The sequence below is a fragment of the Trachemys scripta genome, chromosome 3 (assembly GCF_013100865.1).
Source record: "Trachemys scripta elegans isolate TJP31775 chromosome 3, CAS_Tse_1.0, whole genome shotgun sequence".
Lineage (NCBI taxonomy): Eukaryota > Metazoa > Chordata > Testudines > Emydidae > Trachemys > Trachemys scripta.
Genome location: NC_048300.1, coordinates 117,645,210 through 117,667,547, shown reverse-complemented (window position 1 = coordinate 117,667,547; position 22,338 = coordinate 117,645,210). Strand labels below are relative to the sequence as shown.

Genomic DNA, 22,338 nt, shown 5'->3' with positions numbered 1-22,338 from the left:
GAATCTTCAGCTGGTATAAAACTGTTACAGCAACTCTAGACAGTTAAACCATATCAGACTGCAAAGGTATGTTACTTTGCTACTACAGCCACTCATTCTTCCTTTTACGGACCATAGTTTAAGCCGGGGGTCTCAAACTCAAATGACCACAAGGGCCACATGAGGACTAGTGCATTTGCCCGAGGGCCGCATCACTGACACCTCCCCTCGCTGGCCACGGCTCCACCCCCACTCCACCCCTTCCATGAGCTCCTGCCCCTGCCCCGTCTCTTCTCCCCCTCCCCCGAGTGTGCTCCTTCCCCCTCCCTCCTGGAAAGTGCTAAGCATTATACAGAGCATACAGATCACTGCTGTTCCTACAAGTCATTTCCAAGCAGTTTTAATAAAATATATACACTCAGTAATGCACCTCACTCAAAGGACAAAACATGCACTTAGTTAGATTTACTTCTGTTAAAGCCCCCCCACTGCATTGGGCTGCACCACCACTCCACCACTGCTCTGCCTTTTCCAGGGGTGGCAGGTTTATAGAAATTTTGAAGGTGCCCAGAACCTGCCCCCCCAAACCCCACCCCCACCTGCCTAAGGCTCTGGGAGGGAGTTTGGGTGGGGGTGGGGGTCTGGAGTGCAGGCTCTGGGATGGAGTTTGGGGTTAGGAGGGGGTGCAGAGGTGAGGCCGGGGGACACTCGGGGGAGGTGCGTGGGGGCGCAGGCGGGGCCGGGGTAGAGACCCGGCTCCAAACATTGGGGAGCAGCGAGCAGGGAGCTTAGCTGCCACACAAAATAACTCGGCGGGGGGGAGGTGAGAGGAGTTTGGATGTGACCGGAAGTAACTGGTGGGGGGCATGGGGAGCTTGGTGGGCCACAGGGAAGAGCTCTGAGGGCCACATGCAGCCCCCGGGCCGCGTGTTTGAGACCCCTGGTTTAAGCCAAATTTTGAGCTCTATAGGGCAGGGATTTGTTTACACAGCATCATGCATTGCGTCTATGATGAGGTAGAAACAATCACAGATACCTTAGAAATTCACCCACAAAACATTAGGGTATGCAAGCTCTTTGGGGGCAGAGACCTTGTCGTCTTACTCTTTGGAAAGCACCTAGCATACTTTTACTGCTATATAAATAATAATCATAATAATTACCTGCTATGACCTACCAATACTCCCACATACTTTATAAGGAAGTGATTAAGGCATGTGTGGAAGGGAAGTGATTTAGACTGAAACAAACATCTCGATACTTTGCCTTATTTTATTTATTTGGGGCCAGATTATGATCTCCTTATTCATGTTAAATAGTGCCTTGCACCACTGAGACTTCATGTGGAGCAAGGTACTATTCAGTGTGACAAAGGATATGGCAATCTGATCCTTGTGTTAAAACAAGGGAAACAATGATTAAGCATTAGATGTGTGTTACTTACGGTTCAGCCTCAACGCTCTGATCAGGAGCTACATAGTTGGCAGGGATGTAGCCACGGAGCTTCTGTCCAGGCTGTGTTGATCCACTGTCCAGGAGGAGGCTAGCATACCACCAGCCCTCCGGAGATGTATCCAGCACCTCGAGTTTATCTCCAGCTCGGAAGCTCAGGTCCTCCTTAGTGCGGCCCTGATAATCAAAAAGTGCTACAAACTTGTGGTGGTTCTTGGGCTTGGGCAAAGGAATTCTAGTCACATCTTTCTTTGTTGTTATCTGAGAAGTATTCTCTGTCTGGCAGTCATCTCCCGACCAGCCCAGATTATCTTGGCCCATCCCCGTCTTATATCTCTCTCCCTGTCCGCCATCACTCTCTTGGAAGAGCCAAGGGGCACACCGCTGCATCCAAGTGCAATGTTTCCGGCAAAAGTTCCCCATGCTGCTCCTCTGTTTCTTTGTGGCTTCTTCTCTCCTCCTTATGTCTCCTTTCTTTTCCAAGTGGCAAGACCTTTAAACATACTTTTGCATTATCATCCGTTTAGTTCTTTGCAGGATATTTTTCCTCCTTTGGTACAGGGTTAAATAAATTTTGCTGCAGCTGGAAACTTTTCTTTCCAGAGCCCCAATGAGAGCTCCTTTCAGGCAGCTTCAGACTCAGGAATTATACCTGAGCATTAAAGTGCAATAGTGCATGTGGGTGAATTGTTTGCTTCCTCTTCTGATCAAGAAAACAAAAAAAGAAAGTGTTTGGGCCAAAATCTGGGAGCAACAGACAATCATTGATCTTTTTGTCCTGCCAAAAGAAAAAAAATGTAAAAATAATTAGGAATCATTAGAAAATCTTAGTGTTGACTCTTCCCAAGTTGTACTGCTTCTGATAATTCTTTTTCTTGTCCCATATGGGTGCCTGCTCTGTGATCAGCAGTGAACCTCTCTGCGCATTCTAGCTCTTGATAATGAATAACCAACCTGGCCAGCCTGTTGTTTTCACAGCCTGAGACGTGGCCTGCCTGAATGTTTTTATTTGCTTCCTCATTTGCTTTGGTTTCTCTTCTCAGAGATATGCAAGTAGGATTCCCAGTGTCCCTCCAGTGCCCCCATCTGGGAGCACAACTGCTGCTGCTTTCAACATGCAAGCTTACATTGCTTTTATGTCAGGGCTTTAGAAATCCCCTTACTGTGCCTGAAGTTCTTGAATTAGGTTTGGCACTTTACAAAAGGAAAAATAAATATTTGTCTGTTACAGTGAAAGTCATAGATTTTAATTTCTTCCTCATTCTTTGACTTAAAAATTAAACACACTAGCGATAGAATCATGTTACATTGTTGAATTGTACCAGCCTTTCAGGATAAACGACTATTATACTAGAGAGACAAGGCAGGTAGGTAATCTTTTATTGGATCAGTTTCATAACAATATCCAATAAAAGATATATATATATAGTGTTGTGGTAGCTGTGTTGGTACCAGGATATGAGAGATACAAGGTGAGGTATATGAGAGATACAAGGTGAGGGGTGTGTGTTTGTGTATGTGTGTGTGTGTGTGTTTGTGCATGTGTGTCTTAAGAGTAAGATATATACAGATAATCAAGTGGGTAATTTTTGTCAATTTCCCTGGGGGAAAACTATATTTCAAAAACCAGTGTTACACTTCCTGGGGGTACCCAAGGCTATAAGGTGCCTAGTTACCAACTACCTTTAGCATGAGGAAACCTTGTCTGTGCCTGCCAGGGGTCAGATCCCCAACTCCACCAGCCACGGGCAAGCTAAACACTCTAGACCTACAGAGGCCTTGCACTCTCTCTGCTGGTTAGCTATTGGCACACTCCAACCCCTGAGAAGAGACAGGAGGGAACTGGATGTGCCACAGGTGCAAACACTGACACATGAGAATGTTTCTTTCGCATGAAAAATCCTAAATTTTAAGGCCAAAATCTGTCCTGATTTTCACCCCTTTAAGCCAATTAACTTGACTAGTCACAAACAGGGCATTAGTCAAGATAGATTTTGACCTTTAATGTTTAATAACAGTAAACTGGAATATTTTTTTCCTGATCCACTCTGAGGATTCAGTCCTGAATATGAAGCAACCAAATCCGCATCTGGAAGAATGGGTAGTTCCCATCTCTAATATCTTCAAATAAAACAAGACATTGAGGCTAATACACAGCCTTACCCACTAAGGAGGATGTTCCTCAGAATTTTTTTCTTGGTAACTGGTTGATAAAAATAGAGCTATAGAATGACTTTAAAGCAATACCACAATGCCCAGTGTAACAAATGCCTCCTAATGTTTGTTTAGAGACACAGAACAATAGCAATCCATATTTATATATTTAACTTTTTCCAGGTCATTCTTCCAAAGTCAAATATTGGCAAACAATTAAATTCATTGTGAGTTGCAAACAGATTTTGGTCCTCCCCACCCCCACCCTCCCCTTTTTTTAGACAATTCCCTTTTGTGCTAAAAGGCATAGAAACTGACTTGGCTGCTTATTTATTGGCTCCTGTGAGCTATTTATTAAATCTCTCTGACCAACTGAGTGCACAGATAAAGAAAGTAAAGTCAATCAATATTAGAGTTCCCAAGAGACATGTTGTAGAATGATTTTTGTTACAGCATACACTAGATTTGTTACAAAATTCTCTAGATATATTGTTTGAGGTGCCCTGGTTCAAATTACTGGCTGTAGGTCAGAACTGTCAGTAGGTCCTCAAATCTGGGTATTTCCCAAGCACATAACCAGTATATTTGTCACAATGTGAAGTTCCCTTCTAGTAACCATTTTGTCTTGGAGAGTTTACATTAGTGACTGGGTGTGTTCCTCCTGTCCTCTATTCATTTGCATTTTCTTATATAACTACAGTCTGACTCCACAGCTAACATATTATATTTAATTATATAACTGTCAAATTAATAATGAAGTATATATGGTACTTTATCCTTAAATACCATGGTAAAGGATACATGCAGTGATACTAGGTCAGATAAAAGCTACAAGGGCAATCAATCCTCATGTTTATTATTATTATCATAAACAGTAATAAGTCACCAAGACCAGATGATATTCACCCAAGAGTTCTGAAGGAACTCCAATGTGAAATTGCGGAACTACTGTGCATAACTGTGGTATGTAACCTATCATTTAAATCACGTTCTGTACCAAATGACTGGAGGATAGTTAATGTGACACCAATTTTTAAAAAAGGTTCCAGAGGCGATCCTGACACTTACTTAGGTCAGTAAGCCTAACTTCAGTACTGGGCAATTTGACTGAAACTATAGTAAAGAACAGAATTATCAGACACATAGATGAACACGATGTGTTGGGGAAGAGCTAATATGGTTTTTGTAAATGGTGAGGCATGATTTCCCATCTACTAGAATTCTTTGAGGGAGTCAACAACAAGGGTGCCATTTGAGGGGCGGGGGGCAGAAGCCTCCTTGAGTTTCATACAGGAGGTGTGCAAGCTCCCACGTGACGCTCTTAACTACAGCATAGCATTAGGCCCTGTCTACACAAGTTTCTGCACAGTAAAGCAGCTTTCTGCGTTGTAACTCCCAAGGTGTACATACTGCCAAGTCACTTAGGCCTGGTCTACACTAACCCCCCCCATTCGAACTAAGGTACGCAACTTCAGCTACGTGAATAACGTAGCTGAAGTTCGAAGTACCTTAGTTCGAACTTACCTCGGTCCAAACGCGGCAGGCAGGCTCCCCCGTCGACTTCGCGGTACTCCTCTCGCTGAGCTGGAGTACCGCAGTCGATGGCGAGCACTTCCGGGTTCGACTTATCTCGTCCAGACAAGATGCGATAAGTCGAACCCAGAAGTTCGATTTGCTTGTCGCCGAACTACCGGGTAGTGTAACTCTGTCAGTGTAGACATGCCCTTAGTGTGAAATGTAAGTTCTACAGGGGAGATGTGCCCCTCCAGCAGGGAGTCAGTATTTTGTTTACAAACAGAGGCAGGGTGATTAAGATAAGAAAGGGCTGGTGATTTAATTAAGGATCTGGAAGTCTAGCCAGTAAAACAGGAATCCCTCTGTGGAGAGGGAGGAGGGGTTGTTTTAGAGATAACACAGGGGACTCAAAAAAATACAGCTAAGCCCTCTGAGCCAAGGTTACATTGAGAAAAGGGGGAGGTTTGGGGGTGTAGGTGAAAAGAAGGGGCCAAAATCCAGGGAAGGGCTAGCAGTGGTATAGAGCAGTTACCACTCTACCTCTGGTACTTATGTGGCTCCATCACCATAGTATCCGAGCACCTCACAAGGTCTAACCTGTTTCTCCTCACAGCCCTTCAGTGAGGTAGAGCAGGGCTGTTATCCCCATTGTACTGGTGGGGCACTGAAGTATAGAGAGACTAAGGGGCCAGATTTTCAAAGGTATTTAGGGCACCTATTGGGATTTCCAAAAGTGCCTAGAAGGTTAGGTGCTTTGTAAACCCCATTAGATGCCCAGCTGCATCTTTGGGTGCCTAAAAGGTTTTGAAACTCTGTCCTAAGGCACTGGCCTGAGGTCATACAGAAAGTCTATGGTGGGAAATAAAACCCAGGTCTTTCATGGCTAGCTTCCTATCCAGCAGACCAGCCTATCGTTCTACTGCATGATGCAAAAAAAAAAAAAAAAAAGAGGACTCTGATAGATGGGAGCAAAAACAAGGCAGCCAGTTCTCTGAGACTCCAGCAATCGATCCAAGGCAATTGGGATGGATGTCATAACTGACAGCATGAAAAGAAGCACAGAGGTCAGGAAGGATGGAGAATGAGAGACAGATAAGAGGAGATCACTTACCCCCCCAGGGGTGGCAGGTTCTGCCCCAGGCTGGGTTGAAGAGCAATGGCTGCTGTGCAATTTTACATTTTAACTGAAAGCCATTTTGTTTTATCATTTTTTGTTTCGAGTTTGAGAAAAGGAAGGAATGAGACAGTGTCTTATAAGTCTCAGATGTGTTTATGCCTCAAATTCTTAGGGTTTCATCTGTATTTTGGCCAAGTCCAGAACAAAGAACAGAAATTGCATCCACAGAGTCCATAAAGTCAATGATTATTGCCATGATTTGTATTATTCATGGGGCACCATTTGTTTGCTCAGCACTGTTCAGAATATGTCAGAAAATGTAATCCCTGAGCCAATGTGTATCAAATGTGTACCCCTGGATAAGATGGCTCATATATTTAAGTATGAAGTGTATAGTTATTAAGCACATGTTAATATCTAGGAGTGGAGGCATTGATGGCAATAAAAGATTTCCTGAATTAAGGACTAGAAGACCCTCCAACTTTCTCTCAAGAGGAATAGCTGTCCAGAGCTCCTGTGCTTGTTTATTTTCCTTTCCTGCTTTCAGTGGCCCTGATATACCTCAAAGTCTCATTTTTTTTCTCAACTTTAAAATGTGGAATTTTCTTGGTGTTTGGTTTTAAATATTCTCCTGTGAGAACTGCAACTCAATCACTGAAGTGTTTTGTTTAAGGGCCTTCTGGAAAGTAACTAGCCTTTAAATAGAAGTAAAAGCAGTGTTGCCAACTCTTACGATTTTGTGACGAGTCTCATGATAATTATTGTTTTCCTTAAAGCTCCTTGAGTCAAGTGGATATGTGATTATTTCAGCCTTTATTCTTAAAGAAAAATGAAGTTTCTAGCCCTCATGGCTGTGGAGAAGGCTTCAAAATGTGACCCCAGTCCACCCTAAAGGCTCAAAAAGCAGAAGGACAATAAAAAGAACCCCAAATCTATTATTTTACATAATCTCATTATTTTTGGTGAGCCTGTTTCATAATTTTTGAGCATTCGAGGTTGGCAATACTGTGAAAGTGACTTGAAAGTGTCAATTTCACTCCTGTTTAAGGTTACTTTCTAGTCTATTATTTGTAGAGAGGTAACACTCCTAGAGCCCCAGACAGGTGCAGTATAAACTCACGGTGCCTTGCCATAGTCGGATGTTTCCAAAGTTAAATGATCTATTCCACGCTGCTGAACTGCAAAAAAGTGACAGAAAGTAATCTAGATTTGTCTACAATAGTTTCTATTGTTGTATTCAAGAGTTAGTAACAAAGTAAGAATATACATTAAAATTTTAAACCTAACCAGTGTCCCTTAAGTGACTTGACACAAGATGTGAGAACATGTTAGCATTAGAGCTAAGTGGGTATGCTATTTATTTAATTCTCTTTTTTATATGGAAATTAGATACAGTGCTCCTGTCAGCTAATGTCTAAATTATTATTTGCAAAAAATCTAGAGTTTTCAGGTGCCTAAATAGTTCCTTGAATCAGAGTTAAAGTTGCCCCCCCACCACCACCACCACCACCAAAATCTGAAACGGCACCCCTGCAAACATGTGGACAAGAGGGATCCAGTGGATATAGTGTACTTAGACTTCAGAAACCTTTTGATAAGGTTCCTCACCAAAGGCTCTTAAGCAAAGTAAACTGTCATGGGATAAGAAGGAAGTTCCTCTCATGCATCAATAATTGGTTAAAAGATAGGAAACAAAGGATAGGAATAAATGGTCAGTTTTCAGAATGGAGTGGAAAATAGTGGTGTCCCCCAGGGGTCTGTACTGTGAGCAGTACTGTTTAACATTTATAAATGATCTAGTAAAGGGATAAACAGTGAGGTGGCAAAATTTGCAGATGATACAAAACTACTCAAAATAATTAAGTCCCAAGCAGACTATGAAGAGTTACAAAGACTTCACAAAACTGAGTGACTGGACAACAAAATGGCAGATGAAAAGCAAGTGTTTTTTAATGATTACTTTGCCCTGAGGACTTGGGGTGCATTCGCGGCCAGTACAGCTACTGGAAAAGTCTGTTAACGTATCTGGGGATGGAGCGGAAATCCTTCAGGGACATCTCTATGAAGCTCTCCTGGAGGTACTCCAAAAGCCTTGCACAAGGTTTCTGGGCAGTGCAGCCTTATTCCGTCCTCCATGGTAGGACACTTGACCACGCCATGCTTACAGCAAGTAATCTGGTATCATTGCATGACAAAGCCTGGCAGCGTATGATCCCGGTGTTTGCTGGCATTCAAGCAACATCCTTTCTTTATCTCGCTGTGTAATCCTCAGGAGAGTGATATCACTCATGGTAACCTGGTTGAAATACGGGAATTTAATTAAGGGGGCAGGGGTGGCCATTCCTACCGGGCTGTTTGCCTGTGCCTGAAAAGAAATCCTTCCCTGCAGTTAGCCAAGCGCGGGAGGGATAGGGGGGTTGGCCCTGAGCTTTTCGCATTTGGCTAGCAGGGATCTTCCCTGATACTAGCCACGCGGTGGGAGGAGGGGTAAAGTGATCATCCCAGAGAATTGGATGGGGAGGGGTTTAGTTTGTTTTCTGCTGCTGAAGGCTAACAGGAAAACCGCAGCACTCAACGGGCTTTGCTTGGTATGTGGGAAAGGAGGGCGCAGAAGCCGAAAGACAATGGCTTACCATGGCCACATGCAAGCCAAATTCTGTTACCCGGACCTGCGTCTGTGATCTCTAGCAGCAAAGCCACAGGCACTCAATATTAAGAGGCAAAATGCGACCTTGCACAGAAATCACATGTGCTATGTAATGTGAATAGTGTTGGTCACTGTGAAAGAGTATAAGCATTGTTCTGCAAAATGTATCTTTTTAAAAAATTCTCTCCTTTTTTCCCTCCTTCCAGCAGCTGCAAATTTTTCAAGCCTTCCTCCTCCGTCCCGAAGGCTATCTCAGATAAGACATCGGAAAAAAAAGACGCGAGACGAGATGTTTGCGGAAATCATGGAATCCACCTGCAGTGAAAGAGCTCATCTGAATGAGTGGAAGGACATGGTTTCAAAGTATAGGAAAGAAGCCAGTGAACGTGAGGACAGGAGGGACCAAAGTGAGGACAGGAGGGACCAACGTGAGGAGAGGAGAGACGCTCGAGATGAAAGGTGGTGGCAGGAAGATCAGAGGAGGCAGAATGCACCACTGGGGCTCCTGCGTGAGCAAACAGACATGCTCCAGAGTCTGGTGGAGCTTCAGGAACGGCAGCAGGATAACAGAGTGCCGCTACAGCCCCTGTATAACCCTCCTCCACCCTCACCATGTTCCATAGCCTCCTCACCCAGACATGTAAGAACACGGGGGGGGGAGGCTCCGTACACCCTCCCATTCCACCCCAGTGGACAGCCCAAGCCAAAGGCTGTCATTTTTTTAACCTTTTTTTATTGGCCTTTTCCTTCCCGCCGATCCTCCTCCCAAACCCCACCCGGGTTCTCTCCCTCTTTTTATAATCAATTAATAAAGAATAAATGATTTTTAAATAATAGTGACTTTATTTCCTTTGAAAGCAAGCTGGGGGAAGGGGGAGGGTGGGTTCCTTATAGAGAATGAGTCAATAAAGGGGGCAGGTTTTCATGAAGGAGAAACAAACAGAAATTTCACACTAGCCTGGCCAGTCATGAAACTGGTTTTCAAAGCTTCTCTGATGCGCAGCACTTCCTGGTGTGCTCTTCTAAGTGCCCTGGTGTCTGGCTACGCGTAATCAGCAGCCAGGTGATTTGCCTCAGCCTCCCACCCCACCATAAAGGTCTCCCCCTTACTTTCACAGAGATTGTGGAGCACACAGCAAGCAGCAATAACAATAGGGATATTGGTTTGGCTGAGGTCTGAGCGAGTCAGTAATGATCACCAGCGACCTTTTAAACAGCCAAATGCACATTCTACCACCATTCTGCACTTGCTCAGCCTGTAGTTGAACAGCTCCTGACTCCTGTCCAGGCTGCCTGTGTATGGCTTCATAAGCCATGGCATTAAGGGGTAGGCTGGGTCCCCAAGAATAACTATTGGCATTTCAACATCCCCAACGGTTATTTTCTGGTCCGGGAAGTAAGTCCCTTGCTGCAGCCGTTTAAACAGATTAGTGTTCCTGAAGACGCGAGCGTCGTGAACCCTTCCCGGCCAGCCCACGTTGATGTTGGTGAAACATCCCTTGTGATCCACAAGTGCTTGCAGCACCATTGAAAAGTATCCCTTACGGTTTATGTACTGGGTACCCTGGTGCTCCGGTGCCAAGCTAGGGATATGGGTTCCATCTATCGCCCCACCACAGTTAGGGAATCCCATTGCAGCAAAGCCATCCACTATGACCTGCACATTTCCCAGAGTCACTACCTTTTGTAGCAGCAGCTCAGTGATTGCTTTGGCTACTTGCATCACAGCAGCCCCCACAGTAGATTTGCCCACTCCAAATTGATTCCCGAATGACCGGTAACTGTCTGGCATTGCAAGCTTCCACAGGGCTATCACCACTCGCTTCTCAACTGTGAGGGCTGCTCTCATCTTGGTATTCTGGCGCTTCAGGGCAGGGGAAAGCAAGTCACAAAGTTCCATGAAAGTGCCCTTACGCATGCGAAAGTTTCGTAGCCACTGGGAATCGTCCCACACCTGCAACACTATGCTGTCCCACCAGTCTGTGCTTTTTTCCTGGGCCCAGAATCGGTGTTCCACAGATAGAACCTGCCCCATTAACAACATGATCTCCAAAGCACCGGGGCCCGCAGTTTGAGAGAATTCTGTGTCCACGTCCATGTCCATGTCCTCATCACCCTTGTCGCTGCGCTGCCATCGCCGCCGCCTCCTCGCCTCGTTTTTCTGGTCCTGGCTCAGCATAAACTGCACAAGAACGCGCAAGGTGTTTACAGTGTTCATGACTGCTGTCTTGAGCTGAGCGGGCTCCATGCTTGACATGGTATGGAGTCTGCAGTGTTCACCCAGGAAAAAAGGTGCAAAATGGTTGTCTGCCATTGTTTTCATGGAGGGAGGGGTGAGGCTGTACCCAGAACCACCTGCGACAATGTTATTTGCCCCATCAGGCATTGGGATCTCAACCCAGAATTCCAATGGGCGGGGGAGACTGCGGGAACTATGGGATAGCTATGGGATAATTACCCACAGTGCAACGCTCCGGAAATCGACGCTAGCCCCGGTACATGGACGCACACCGCCGAATTAATGTGCTTAGTGTGGCCACATACATTCGACTTTATACAATCTGTTTCCAAAATTCGAATTATATAAATTCGGATTAATCCCATAGTGTAGACATACCCATAGTGAGTATGCCTATAAAATGTGTGACCTAATGAGAAAATGGGCAAAGGGGAAGGGGGCTGAGAACTATTATCAATTGTTTGATCTCTGCTCCAGAACATGAGCTAAGCATGTGTTGAGAAGGTCAAAGATGTATTATGGGATAAATCTTTAAATTCTATACAGGAAATAACTGTATCCTGGCTGATTTCTTTGTGCAAGTCCAAATGTCTAATGAATGCAGGATACAGAAGGCAGAGCAAAACCTGGTGTAAGAGGGGAACCCAGTTTTACACCTGGGAAGAGGTAGGGAGGCTGGGAGCCTAGGCACTCACCTTTTCAGAACCATTATCTTCCTGGAAATCCCCATCACAGACCTCTGTGCAGGAAAATGGCCCAGGAAGGTGAGAAATCAATGCCCTAAGCTAAAAGAAATTAAGACAACACCCCATCCAGGCCATATTAATGCAGCTATCCATCACACAGAATCCCAAGAGATACCTTCATGTCCTCTGTTGAATTTTGTGTGGTCTGCCCCTATGGGGATAGACCTGGAACCTATTAAAATCACCAAGGAGAATGGCAAAGAATGCAAAGGGTCGAGAGACACTAGTGCCCAGATCTCTCTGGTCATGGAAAGCATGGTCCAAAAAGACACATTTTGACTGAAAGGTGGGGTACTGAAAAGTATCCCTGTGGAAATGCTCAAGGAAATGATATTTTGCATATAAGATTGTTAATGTTGTAACCCATAGTAAAACAGAATATTGTGCTGGAAAATGGTAAAGACCCAGAAACTGCTAATGAGGCAGTGGAAGGTCCCTCCAGCTCCACTGCAGCAAAAAGAATCAGTGTTTCCAGGTGTGGGAGGGGCTGAGGCCAGGTCCCATATAGCAGAGGAAAGTGGCATGGCCTCAGGGCTGGGGGCGAGGAATTAACCCATTACTGTCCCAGTTGTCAACTGCCAGCATTTTTGCAGATGAACAAAGGGCAGACCCAAATCTAGAATACATAAGAGGGAGCTCCAGTGAGGAGAAACAGGGAAAGGTTTATTGAAGAGGAAGGGAAAGGAAATTCCTATGGAAAAAAATAAGCCCTAAAAAACCCTACAGTAGGTGGTTGTGTCTGCCCAGCACTATGGGAAATTAATGTTGCTAGCGCATAGTTGTCCTTTTGCTAATCATGGGGGGGCACAGAGAACCTACAAGATGTTTAAAAAAATTATTGGCCAAAGATACAGAATGACATGAAGAATTATTGCAGGTCTTTTGAATTATGTCAAAAAAGGAAAAGACCTGTAGAGCCCCAGAAAGTTACCCTATGTCCTTTGCGTGTGATGCAAGATGCATTTTATAGGGTAGCAATAGACATCGTGGGCCCTATGCCACATCCCACCCAAAGGGGAAAGAAATATATCCTGGTGGTAGTGGATTTTGCTGCTAGGTAGCCTGAAGCAGTTGCTCTGACTAACATAGTGGCCGATGCTGTGACAAAAGCCCTTTTTACTATTTTTAGCAGAGTGGGTTTCCCTAAAGAAATTTTATCTGACAGTCAGTCAAATTTAATGTCTCAGCCATTCAGTGAGTTATGGAAATTGTGTGGGGTGAAACAACCAACATCTGCCCTATATCACCCAGCGACAAATGGCCTGGTGGAAGGGTTCAGTGGAACCCTAAAATCTATGCTGGGAATGTATGCAAATAAAAGATTTCAAGATTGGGACAAAATGTTACCATATTTGCTTATAGGGAGGTGCCCCAAAAATCAACCAAGTTCTCCCCATTTGATCTTCTATCTGGAAGGAAAGTGAGGGCACCACTAGATCTCATCAGAGACTCCTGGGAAAGGGACACTGTGGTAGAGGGAGAGCCAATAACTGAATATGTACAGAAGTTCAGAAAATAGTTAAAAGACATGATGGGTATGTGAGGAAATGGGAATGTTTTCTCTGAATACTGTATGGGTGCCTCGGTTTCCCCTATGCATTTCTTAAGTATCTAGGTGGTGGGATAAGGGTGTGTGATTGTTGCAGAGCCTTAGAAGGCCAGTGTGATGCTGTCTGCACAGAGAATGGCTGACACCTTGTCTCCTGGCAACTGATGGCCTGGGCCCCTCCCCTGCAAAGGTGCTAACTGAAAGTGTTGGAGAACAAAGAGATCAGGTGGTCTCCTGGCCAGGGAAAGAGACAATGGCCAGAGGAGGGGCTGGAGAGTTTCAGTTTGGAGCTGGCTGTGGAAATGGAGGGGGGGCCCAGACTGGGCTCTGGCCTCCCTGGCCCCAAGATGGACCTGACTCAGGGGTCCTGTTTTCTGTACCTACAAGCTCTGTTTTAGACCATGTTCCTGTCGTCTAATAAACCTTCTGTTTTACTGGCTGGCTGAGAGTCACGGCTGACTGTGGAATTGGGGTGCAGGGCCCACTGGCTTCCCCAGGAGCCCCACCTGTGTGGACTCGCTGTGGGAAGTGCACAGTGTGAGAATGGGATTCTGGGCCCCTTACCTGCATGGCAGCTGCTGGAACTGGCAAGCTGGGAGCTGTGGGGTGTGGCAGTGGGAAACAGCTGAGAGGTGCAGGGAGAGATGCTGCTCTTGCTGCTGCCTTTCCCCCATGGAGCTAACACCTGGGAGCTGCAGGGAGGGGCCGCTGAGGATAAGAAGGGTGTGTCCCTGGGGGGGCATGACTCAAATTGTTGGGGGGACTAAACTTTAATTGTGCCCCCGCCCCCAGGGGCAGCTCTATGGTTTTTGCCGCTCCAAGCACGGCAGTCCACTGGTCACTTGGATTCAGTGGCGTTTCTGCGGGTGATCTACCAGTCCCGTGCCTTCGGCGTACCTGCCACCGAATTGCTGCCAAAGCCGCAGGACTGGCGGACCTCCTGCAGGCGTGCCACCCAAGGCTGCCTGACTGCCGCCCCTCGCGGCTTGCCGCCCCAGGCACGCGCTTGCTGCGCTGGTGCCTGGAGCTGCCCCTGCTCACCCCCCATTCTCAGCAGGCACCAGTTGTCTCCGGGAGAAGCTCCTAGCCCCATCACCCTGCCGCAGGGTAGAATCCCTGAGCTTCCCCCCGTCCAGTCAGGTAGGTGGAGAATGGGGTGGTGAAGGGGGCTTGGCAAGCTGCACTTTAACTGTAAAAGAGGTGCATGTGGCTCACAAGCCATGGTTTGGCCACCCCTGCTTTAGATGATGATGCAGACAAAAACTCTGCTTTTGTAACTAATATACGACAGTGAGTTCACAATATTGCCATTTAGGTTAATTAATGGAGAAGCTACTTTTGAGAGGTTGAAAGGGCTACAGGACTTTGCAAAGGCCTATGTCAATGATATAGTGGGGTTCACCAACTCTTGGTCTGATCACAAGAAACACTTGGGAATTGTGCTGTTAAAGCTCAAAAAGGCAGCAGGCAGGCCAGACTATGAAAGCCTCTAAGGGTACGTCTTCACTACCCGCCAGATCGGCGGGTAGTAATCGATCTATCGGGGATCCATTTTATCATGTCTCGTCTAGACGCGATAAATTGATCCCCGAATGCGCTCCCCGTTGACTCTGGAACTCTTCCAGGGCGAGAGGCGGAAGCGGAGTTGATGGGGGAGCCACGGCCATTGATCCCGCGCCGTGAGGACACGAGGTAAGTCGATCTAGGATGTCGACTTCAGCTACGCTATTCTCATAGCTGAAGTTGGGTATCTTAGATCCATCCCCCTTCCCTCTCCCCCCCCCCCCCCGAGTGTAGACCAGCCCTAAGTGTAAAACTGGAGCAGCCAGAGTTCCTTAGCTGAGACACTGGTTACAGGGACATGGAAACTGTACATAAAAAGGGAAAAGAAAACTTGGTGGCAGATGCCCCAGTGAAGGAAAGAGGAATCTGATCTGCTGCTTCCGGGTCCAGTGGCCAACCCTCCTGCAGCTTTGTAAGGGGGGAGAAGCCAAAGTGTGACTGTGTGGCTGGAAGGCTGCCACTCAGAAGATAACCTGCAAGCTGTTTGTGAGCAGGCCAGGTGGGAGCAACAGCAGGAAAGCATTGTGAGGCACCCTAGGTTGTAGTGCAAGGGTGACACAGCCCCTCACTGGTTTGGATTGCACCCTGGAGTGTCATACCATGACCCTCATAAACTCCCACCAGTCAAATGCATTTAACTAGGAGAAGGAAATAGAGCCCCATTCTATATTGCCTTTTCCTCTAAACTTCAGGGGAGAGTTGTCTAGGTGTAACAATTCTCAGGGGATGTATATTGGACCCATGTTACCAGGGAGGCACAGTGGATGACTCTGTCCTCTGAGTAAGTTCCAGGGAACTGCTGGAGTCTGGAGATCATTTCACAGGGGGCCACATCCAGATGCCCTCATGGAATAAATTAGAAACATTCTGCAAGGATGCCCCTGCATGTCAGAAATCATGATGAGGATGGTCAGGCCTAGTGATCAGAGCCAGAGTCCAGAGCAGGGATGGAGCAAGGCTGGAGATGGACTAGGAACAGGGTGGGAGCAAGAACAAGGCTGGAGCAGGCCAAGGCTTGGGGAATCTGTTGTCACTGTCAGGCAGGAGAGAGTTCCAAGCCCTGCAGTGGCATTGAGAAGACTGAGGTGCTGTTCCTCCTGTGGAGCTTATATATTTGCCCTAAGAGTCACCGAACCAGTTCCTGGCTTGTGGATTGTCTGGAGCTTATCACAGGAGTGACTCATTAGCTAACACTACACACTTTACCTTGAACATGCCCCTCTCTTGTAGGTATGTGCCAGGGCCAGGTGAGGAATCGAAGGTATTACCCTAAAAATATCCACATCCCATTAATTTCAACGGAATTATTGGTGCTCAAAATTTCTAAAAAAATCAGGCCTTCATTCTTAGTGGTTTTATACTGATCTATGAAATGTAATACTACATATGAAAAAATGAATTAATACCTTGTTAATGAAGAAAATCTCATTTTTTTACTGCAAAAGCAAGACACAAAGTAAATTAAGTTCCATGTTACTATCTTGCATGCTCATATTTGTCTTAAACTAGGAAAAGCACTTAGCTTTTACTCATGAACTACTGAATATATCATAAAAAGCTGGGTGGATCTTCATTATATATACTTCAATAGACTGAACTCTATAGTGCACGTTTCTTGTTTCAGTTTATTTGCTTTGCTGTGTGTCTCACACCACCTTTCTCCCCTCCTCTCCAACAACTGTGCACTAACTGTACTGCTCCTGGGTCTTATTTAATTAAACCAGATGAGCTAAAGATCTAAAACTATCCAAATAAATATGCTATTGGCTGTAGACTGACTACAGAAACCTTAATGATTGGTTTTATCGCTGTGCTTTATTACCAGTAGTTCTAGTCCCTCCATTGGGAAGGACAAAAACTTTCATAAAAAAGCAAATCCTTTTTCTTGCGTTCCTCTCACCCACAACCTTATCACCAACATGCATTAGAAAGGATAGTGCATTTCTTTCGGCAAGAGAGAGGTCAAAATGATTGTGTACAATCTGTATCAAAGAGAATCTTCTAAACTTAGATGTTAGAAAAGTAAACAGTCCTACAGTCCAATTAGTCCATTGCCTTTCAAGGCTTGTTATTCTCAATTAATGTTAAAGGTGATTTCCATTTGCTATGTTCAAAAATTACTTTGTCAATACCATCAGTTCAGAAGATGGCAAAACTTCATTTAACACACATCCTGTATTGTGCTATAATATTTGCCTTACAAAGAATGCTCTCTGTTGTAACAAATCTTTTCTCTGATGAAAATTTCCCCTAATTCCATGAAACTAAATTCTAATTAAGCTAATATCAGCACTCCCTAGGCCTATTACAAAATAACCATGTTTAAATATGGTTGTGAAACACACTTGTTTTTTTTCTTTCCCGAGTGGGACAGGGAAAAAACCATATTGGAACCATATTAGGCTTTAATATTTTAACTCTGGTACATACAAAGACTAAAATATCGATTTCAGTGAGTCTGCTCATGGAATAAGGTACTATTCTGCATGAGTATACATATTGGAATCTAGCTCATATTACATTTTGGTGCACAGATAGAACTCTAGTTTATAATAGAGTCTGGGTCTGGCTGATTGTGTATTTGCTTTACCTTTTTCCATGATTGGTTCAGGCTGTCAAGTTACTCTGAACCTCTTATCTCCTTTGAACTGATTATCACTGAAGTTTATCTAAGGAATTCTTATTACTACTTTGGCACATTTATTGAACTTCATGGAGAGTGTACATTGAGCACCTATTACTGTTACGTAAGGATATGGGGAGTGGTTGCTGAGGTCATTCTCCATTTTAGAAAATGGACTTTAGACTACAAGGATAAGGGAGTGAACAGCAGGCTCTGGTTGCTGTGTTATCTGATGTTTAAATACAAGTTTTCCTGCCTCCCAGAGAAGAACATAGTCTGCATTGTAATTTTTCACTGGGGGAAATCAATATTCCAAAAGAATATCCGCTAATATTTCAGCATCTCTAGGAATAGGAATCAGCCAAAACTGGAACTTGAAAAGGAACATGTTTTATCTTATTAATGAAGATGAGGTCACAAAGGAATTAAACATTTTCTGGAATCAAGGATACGATTTGTTTTCTGTTTCACATAGAGAAAAACCTCCATGTGGGATGGAAACTTTGTAATATTTTTTTTAAAAGACTTATGAATTATCATTGAATAGTGTCTGAAATTACTACAAAATTACTAATAATACCACTTTTTTTCATTTTCATTGTACATGCTTCTCTAAAGCAATCAGAGCCACCACTTTTACAATTGTATTAAACATAATAGATAATTTAAATATCCTGAGATAATATGCCTCTCTCTGAAAAGCTCAGTGATACAATATGATAGTGTAAGTCAAAGAGAATTTTTAAATTTGTGGGAAGGACTCTAGGTAAATAAAATATTCAAGCAGTTTGCTCTTTAAAGGAAGGGAAAGATCAGAAAATGTATACAGTCTCAGTTTTGTGTCTGAATTATAGCTTTAGACCACATAATCTATTAAACTATGTTGACTTTTTTTGAAAATAATAAATATAAAGTAAATGCAGTCTCATGTTTTATTATTGTCTCTCCAATAATATTTACTTTTGTCTGCACTTCAGAATGGAATACATTATCAGCTTCTTGTATTTCTGCTGTTTTATAATCCCTTTAACCAGCACTTGCACTTTGTTCCTGTAATTTGCAAATTGCCATTCTTTATAGCCATACTAAATTACACATATAATTTTACCCTTGACAAACAAAGTAGTTTTGTCTTTACTGTTAAGTTGTTGTAATGGCAAATCTGTTTTTGTCCAATAGTCTGAAATCGTAATTCCATCAAAATGTAATGTCCTCACTGATTTAGTGTTTTCTAACCTCTAAACTGTTAAGTAAATTTTCAACAAGAAAAATCTGACCACTTCTTTCCATAAACCCTAATTCAGTAGTTGAGTGTTGTGCTGACTAGGGTTGGATTTAAGAACATGCTTAAAGGCTTTGCTGAATTGGGGTCTAAAAATGTCTGACAGCATATTAACACAGAGAAATTAGGCTCTTTCAAGGAATAAGCAAATGTACGTGATTCTTTCTCCACCTATTTTTTCAGGTTGGAACAAACCCTGTTCTGATTAAATTTAATGTGAGTTTTGCTGCTATTGGGATTGGGCCACTATTTTTCACTTCACTGTATACCATTCTAAATGGTATACTCTATACAATATTAAATTCTGCATTCTCAATGATAGAAAATTTAAATTAATTTGTTCTCTGCAAAGCTGCCATACTGAATAGAGCAGTATCATCAGTGGTGTTGTTCTCTAAGATATGAAATACTTTTAATCAAACCCATCTTCAGGTGGTGTAGATCTGATGAGTGGGTTGTGAGACAGTCCTGAGTGAACATCACTCTGCCATTTTTTTTAATAAACTTACTCTGGGCCTGATTCTGCTGTGATGCTTTTATTATAAAAATGCATATCTGTGATGGAATGGGATTGGAGAAAGCATGATGAGTTAAATTCAACCCAGGTGTAACTCCTTAGGAACTAATAAATAGGTTATATGACAATTTGAAAGTATTGAGATATTGTATTTAGGAAGATTTCCTGCAAATTATTAAAATTAACTCCAATACAGGTGAGAAAAAAAATCCTCCTCCTTAATTACCAACTAGGAAGTAACCAAATATTCATTCTTTTCTTATTCTTCCTCTGGGGTAAACTGTATTGTTGGAAATCACTCTGCACCAGTGTAAATCATGTGTACACTAGGGTTTCACATAACTGGCTAAAACCTCATTGTAGACAAAACCACCTCTGTTTTAGGAACAGTAACAGAATTACCCATCTTCTGGAGCATAAATAGGACCTGTGGCTTAACACGTGGTCCTAGCTTCCACATCTTACACAAAATTAAAATATATTAAAGTTACTTTTTTTATTCATAGGGCCAAACCTGACCTCCATTGTAATCAGTGGCAAAAGTCCCATGGTCTTAAGTTACAGCATGATTTTACCCATAACCTTTAATTCATTTATCATCCAATTTTCTTTTTTGATGCTGGTAAACCAAGTGCCAACTGTGGACAAGGCCATTGGCAATTAGGCATTAGCTAAGAACTGACACATTCCTAGCTGGAAGCCAAACCTGCTCACCTGTATGTTAGTTTTGTTCAAAATAGATATTAGTCTTATAAGAATGTATTTAGTGTTTTGACTCTATGAAATGCTTGTAAATTGCTGCATGCATTAATCTCACTTGTGGGGAAGGAGCAGAGATCATGCCATTGTATTCTGTGCTATAAGGAAATATATGTTTTTCTCTAGGACTTTGAAAAAATTTGCTCTGAAGGAGCAACTTTCAAAAATTAAGTGGGTCATCAACAGACAAAAGCTTTGTTAATTGCCCCCGTACACTCATGAAGAAGTCAGTGCAGAAGGTCTTGTCCCATTGGTTTGCATGCTAGAAGAGGGAAATAAAAATAGTTGACATGAAGATTTATCACCTCTTTGCTGTTTAAACTCTCACAGGGCCAGAGGTCTTTAAACTGAAGCAAGAGATGTGCCAGGGTTATCCCTGGGTTTGCCCTGAAAGGCATAGCACATTGACAGATCACTACAACTCTGTCACTCTTAGGATTTAAGTTGGAACTCATTTGTGCCTATATGTTTGCCTGATTTAACCTGTAAATAACTCATTTCTTTTTCCTAGTTAATACACCTTTAGATGTGTGTGTATGTGTGTGTGTGTGCACGCGCACTAGACTGGAGAGTGCAAGGTGATTGTCTGTGACTCCATGGTAAAATTGCTATAGAGATCCTCAGGACTGGCTCTAGGCACCAGCAAACCAAGCACATGCTTGGGGCGGCACAATTCCAGGGGTGGCACTTGCACTCTCAGAGGCTTTGGGATTTTTTTGCTTCGACAGTTGCGCTCTCGGAGGGTTTTTCTGCTTGGGGCGGCAAAAAACCTAGAGCCGGCCCTGGAGATCCTGGCCTGGTGAAATCTAGTTATAGAGCATACCACCAGTTTGGGGTGTCTTCCCTGTTTATGACAGTCTGCGCTGAGGAAGGCACTCACACTAGCGAGTCACTCCAGACAGCAGGGTATCTTTATCAGATATCTTTTGACTCATGTTCAGAACAGTCTTTATTGAGATTGTGTAAACTCATTATCCTCCTCAAATTGTTACTGGCATTCATCTGATCTCAATTTCCCCTCTATTCTAAAGAGTTTATGGAAAATGTTTCATAAAGGAGTTTGTAAAGAGTCACACCAATGTGGCTGATATTTCTCTTTGTCATCTTCCTTCATCTTTCTGGATCTTTTTCTGCTCCCTATCTTCTTTCTGCTGTCCCGCCTTTCATTCCCAGGCATGCAACAAGAAATTATTCAAGTGTTGAAATATTTCCTCAACAGTGAGGTTGATCTGCCTTTAGCGGAGGCACAAGCCTATGGAAAGTGGGGTGGGAAGTGAATATTTCTGTTGGATCACTGTCATTGATCGTTCAGTAATCTCATTTGCTGCTGATTTCTGCTGAGTCCAATATGGACACAGCAAATGAAATACATTAACTTATTTGTCTTGTCTACTTGTGTAAAAAAAGCTTCCCTAAATGCACAGTTTTTCTAAAGGAACATTTTAGCAGGAAGACTTTCCCCAATTTCTCACTGAATGAAATCCCTTGATAAAATGAGAAATAACTTGCAGTATTGATTAGTGATATGAGTGGTATTACCACTATGACATTGACATGTACCTCCTAACTCTTTCAGTCTCTCCATGAGAGTGTCTTTCAAATAACAGGCCTTCACCTGCACTTCTCTCATAGTAAAATCCTGTGGTTCACCTCACTTCTAGAATCACCAGCCTATTGCATCCTCTGTTTACCAACTGTATTTACCTCCTGCAGGTCCAACGGGGTTTGGCCCCTACTCTGGAATCCTCTCCAGGAGCTGTGACCAGCTGGTAAATGCAGTGACAGAAAACAGCCAGCTTGTTCAACAATTATTAAATGATTTATTTATCTCTAGGACCATCACAAGCAGAGAGAGAAGGGTCAATGTAATAAAAGCCTAAATGTATCTCAAAATAGCATTTTCTTCTCAGTTTAAGTGCTTAACCCAGGACCTCTACACAGACACACAGTATTGGGGTTGCTTGAAACAGACTGTCCCCTGCAACTGTGCCTCCTGCTCAGGCCCCAGGTTGCATTACTATCCATTAACAAGTTCCTTTGTCTGTCCTGGGCCCCTAATCCTTGTCCAAACTGGTTTCTGTCCAAGGGGGGTTGGGATTGGGGTTGGGCTTCCCAGCAGTAGGAGTTGTGCTTTGTCTTTTAATTATGAGTGAATTGATGATGATTAAAAATATTATTCTTCTCTTCCTCTCTAGG

At 43.6% G+C, this 22,338-nt stretch overlaps 1 protein-coding gene across 1 annotated transcript in view; it reads right to left on the bottom strand.

Annotated features, from left to right (window-relative positions):
- The window catches only part of FRK (fyn related Src family tyrosine kinase), a 70,430-nt gene extending 68,075 nt beyond the window's left edge, over window positions 1-2,355 (bottom strand). Inside the window, exon 1 of the mRNA XM_034765829.1 lies at window positions 1,424-2,355. Within this exon, the coding sequence (XP_034621720.1) occupies window positions 1,424-1,854 (431 nt within the window). The 5' untranslated portion in view covers window positions 1,855-2,355. The remainder of the gene's footprint in view (window positions 1-1,423) is intronic.
- Window positions 2,356-22,338: the final 19,983 nt, after the last annotated feature.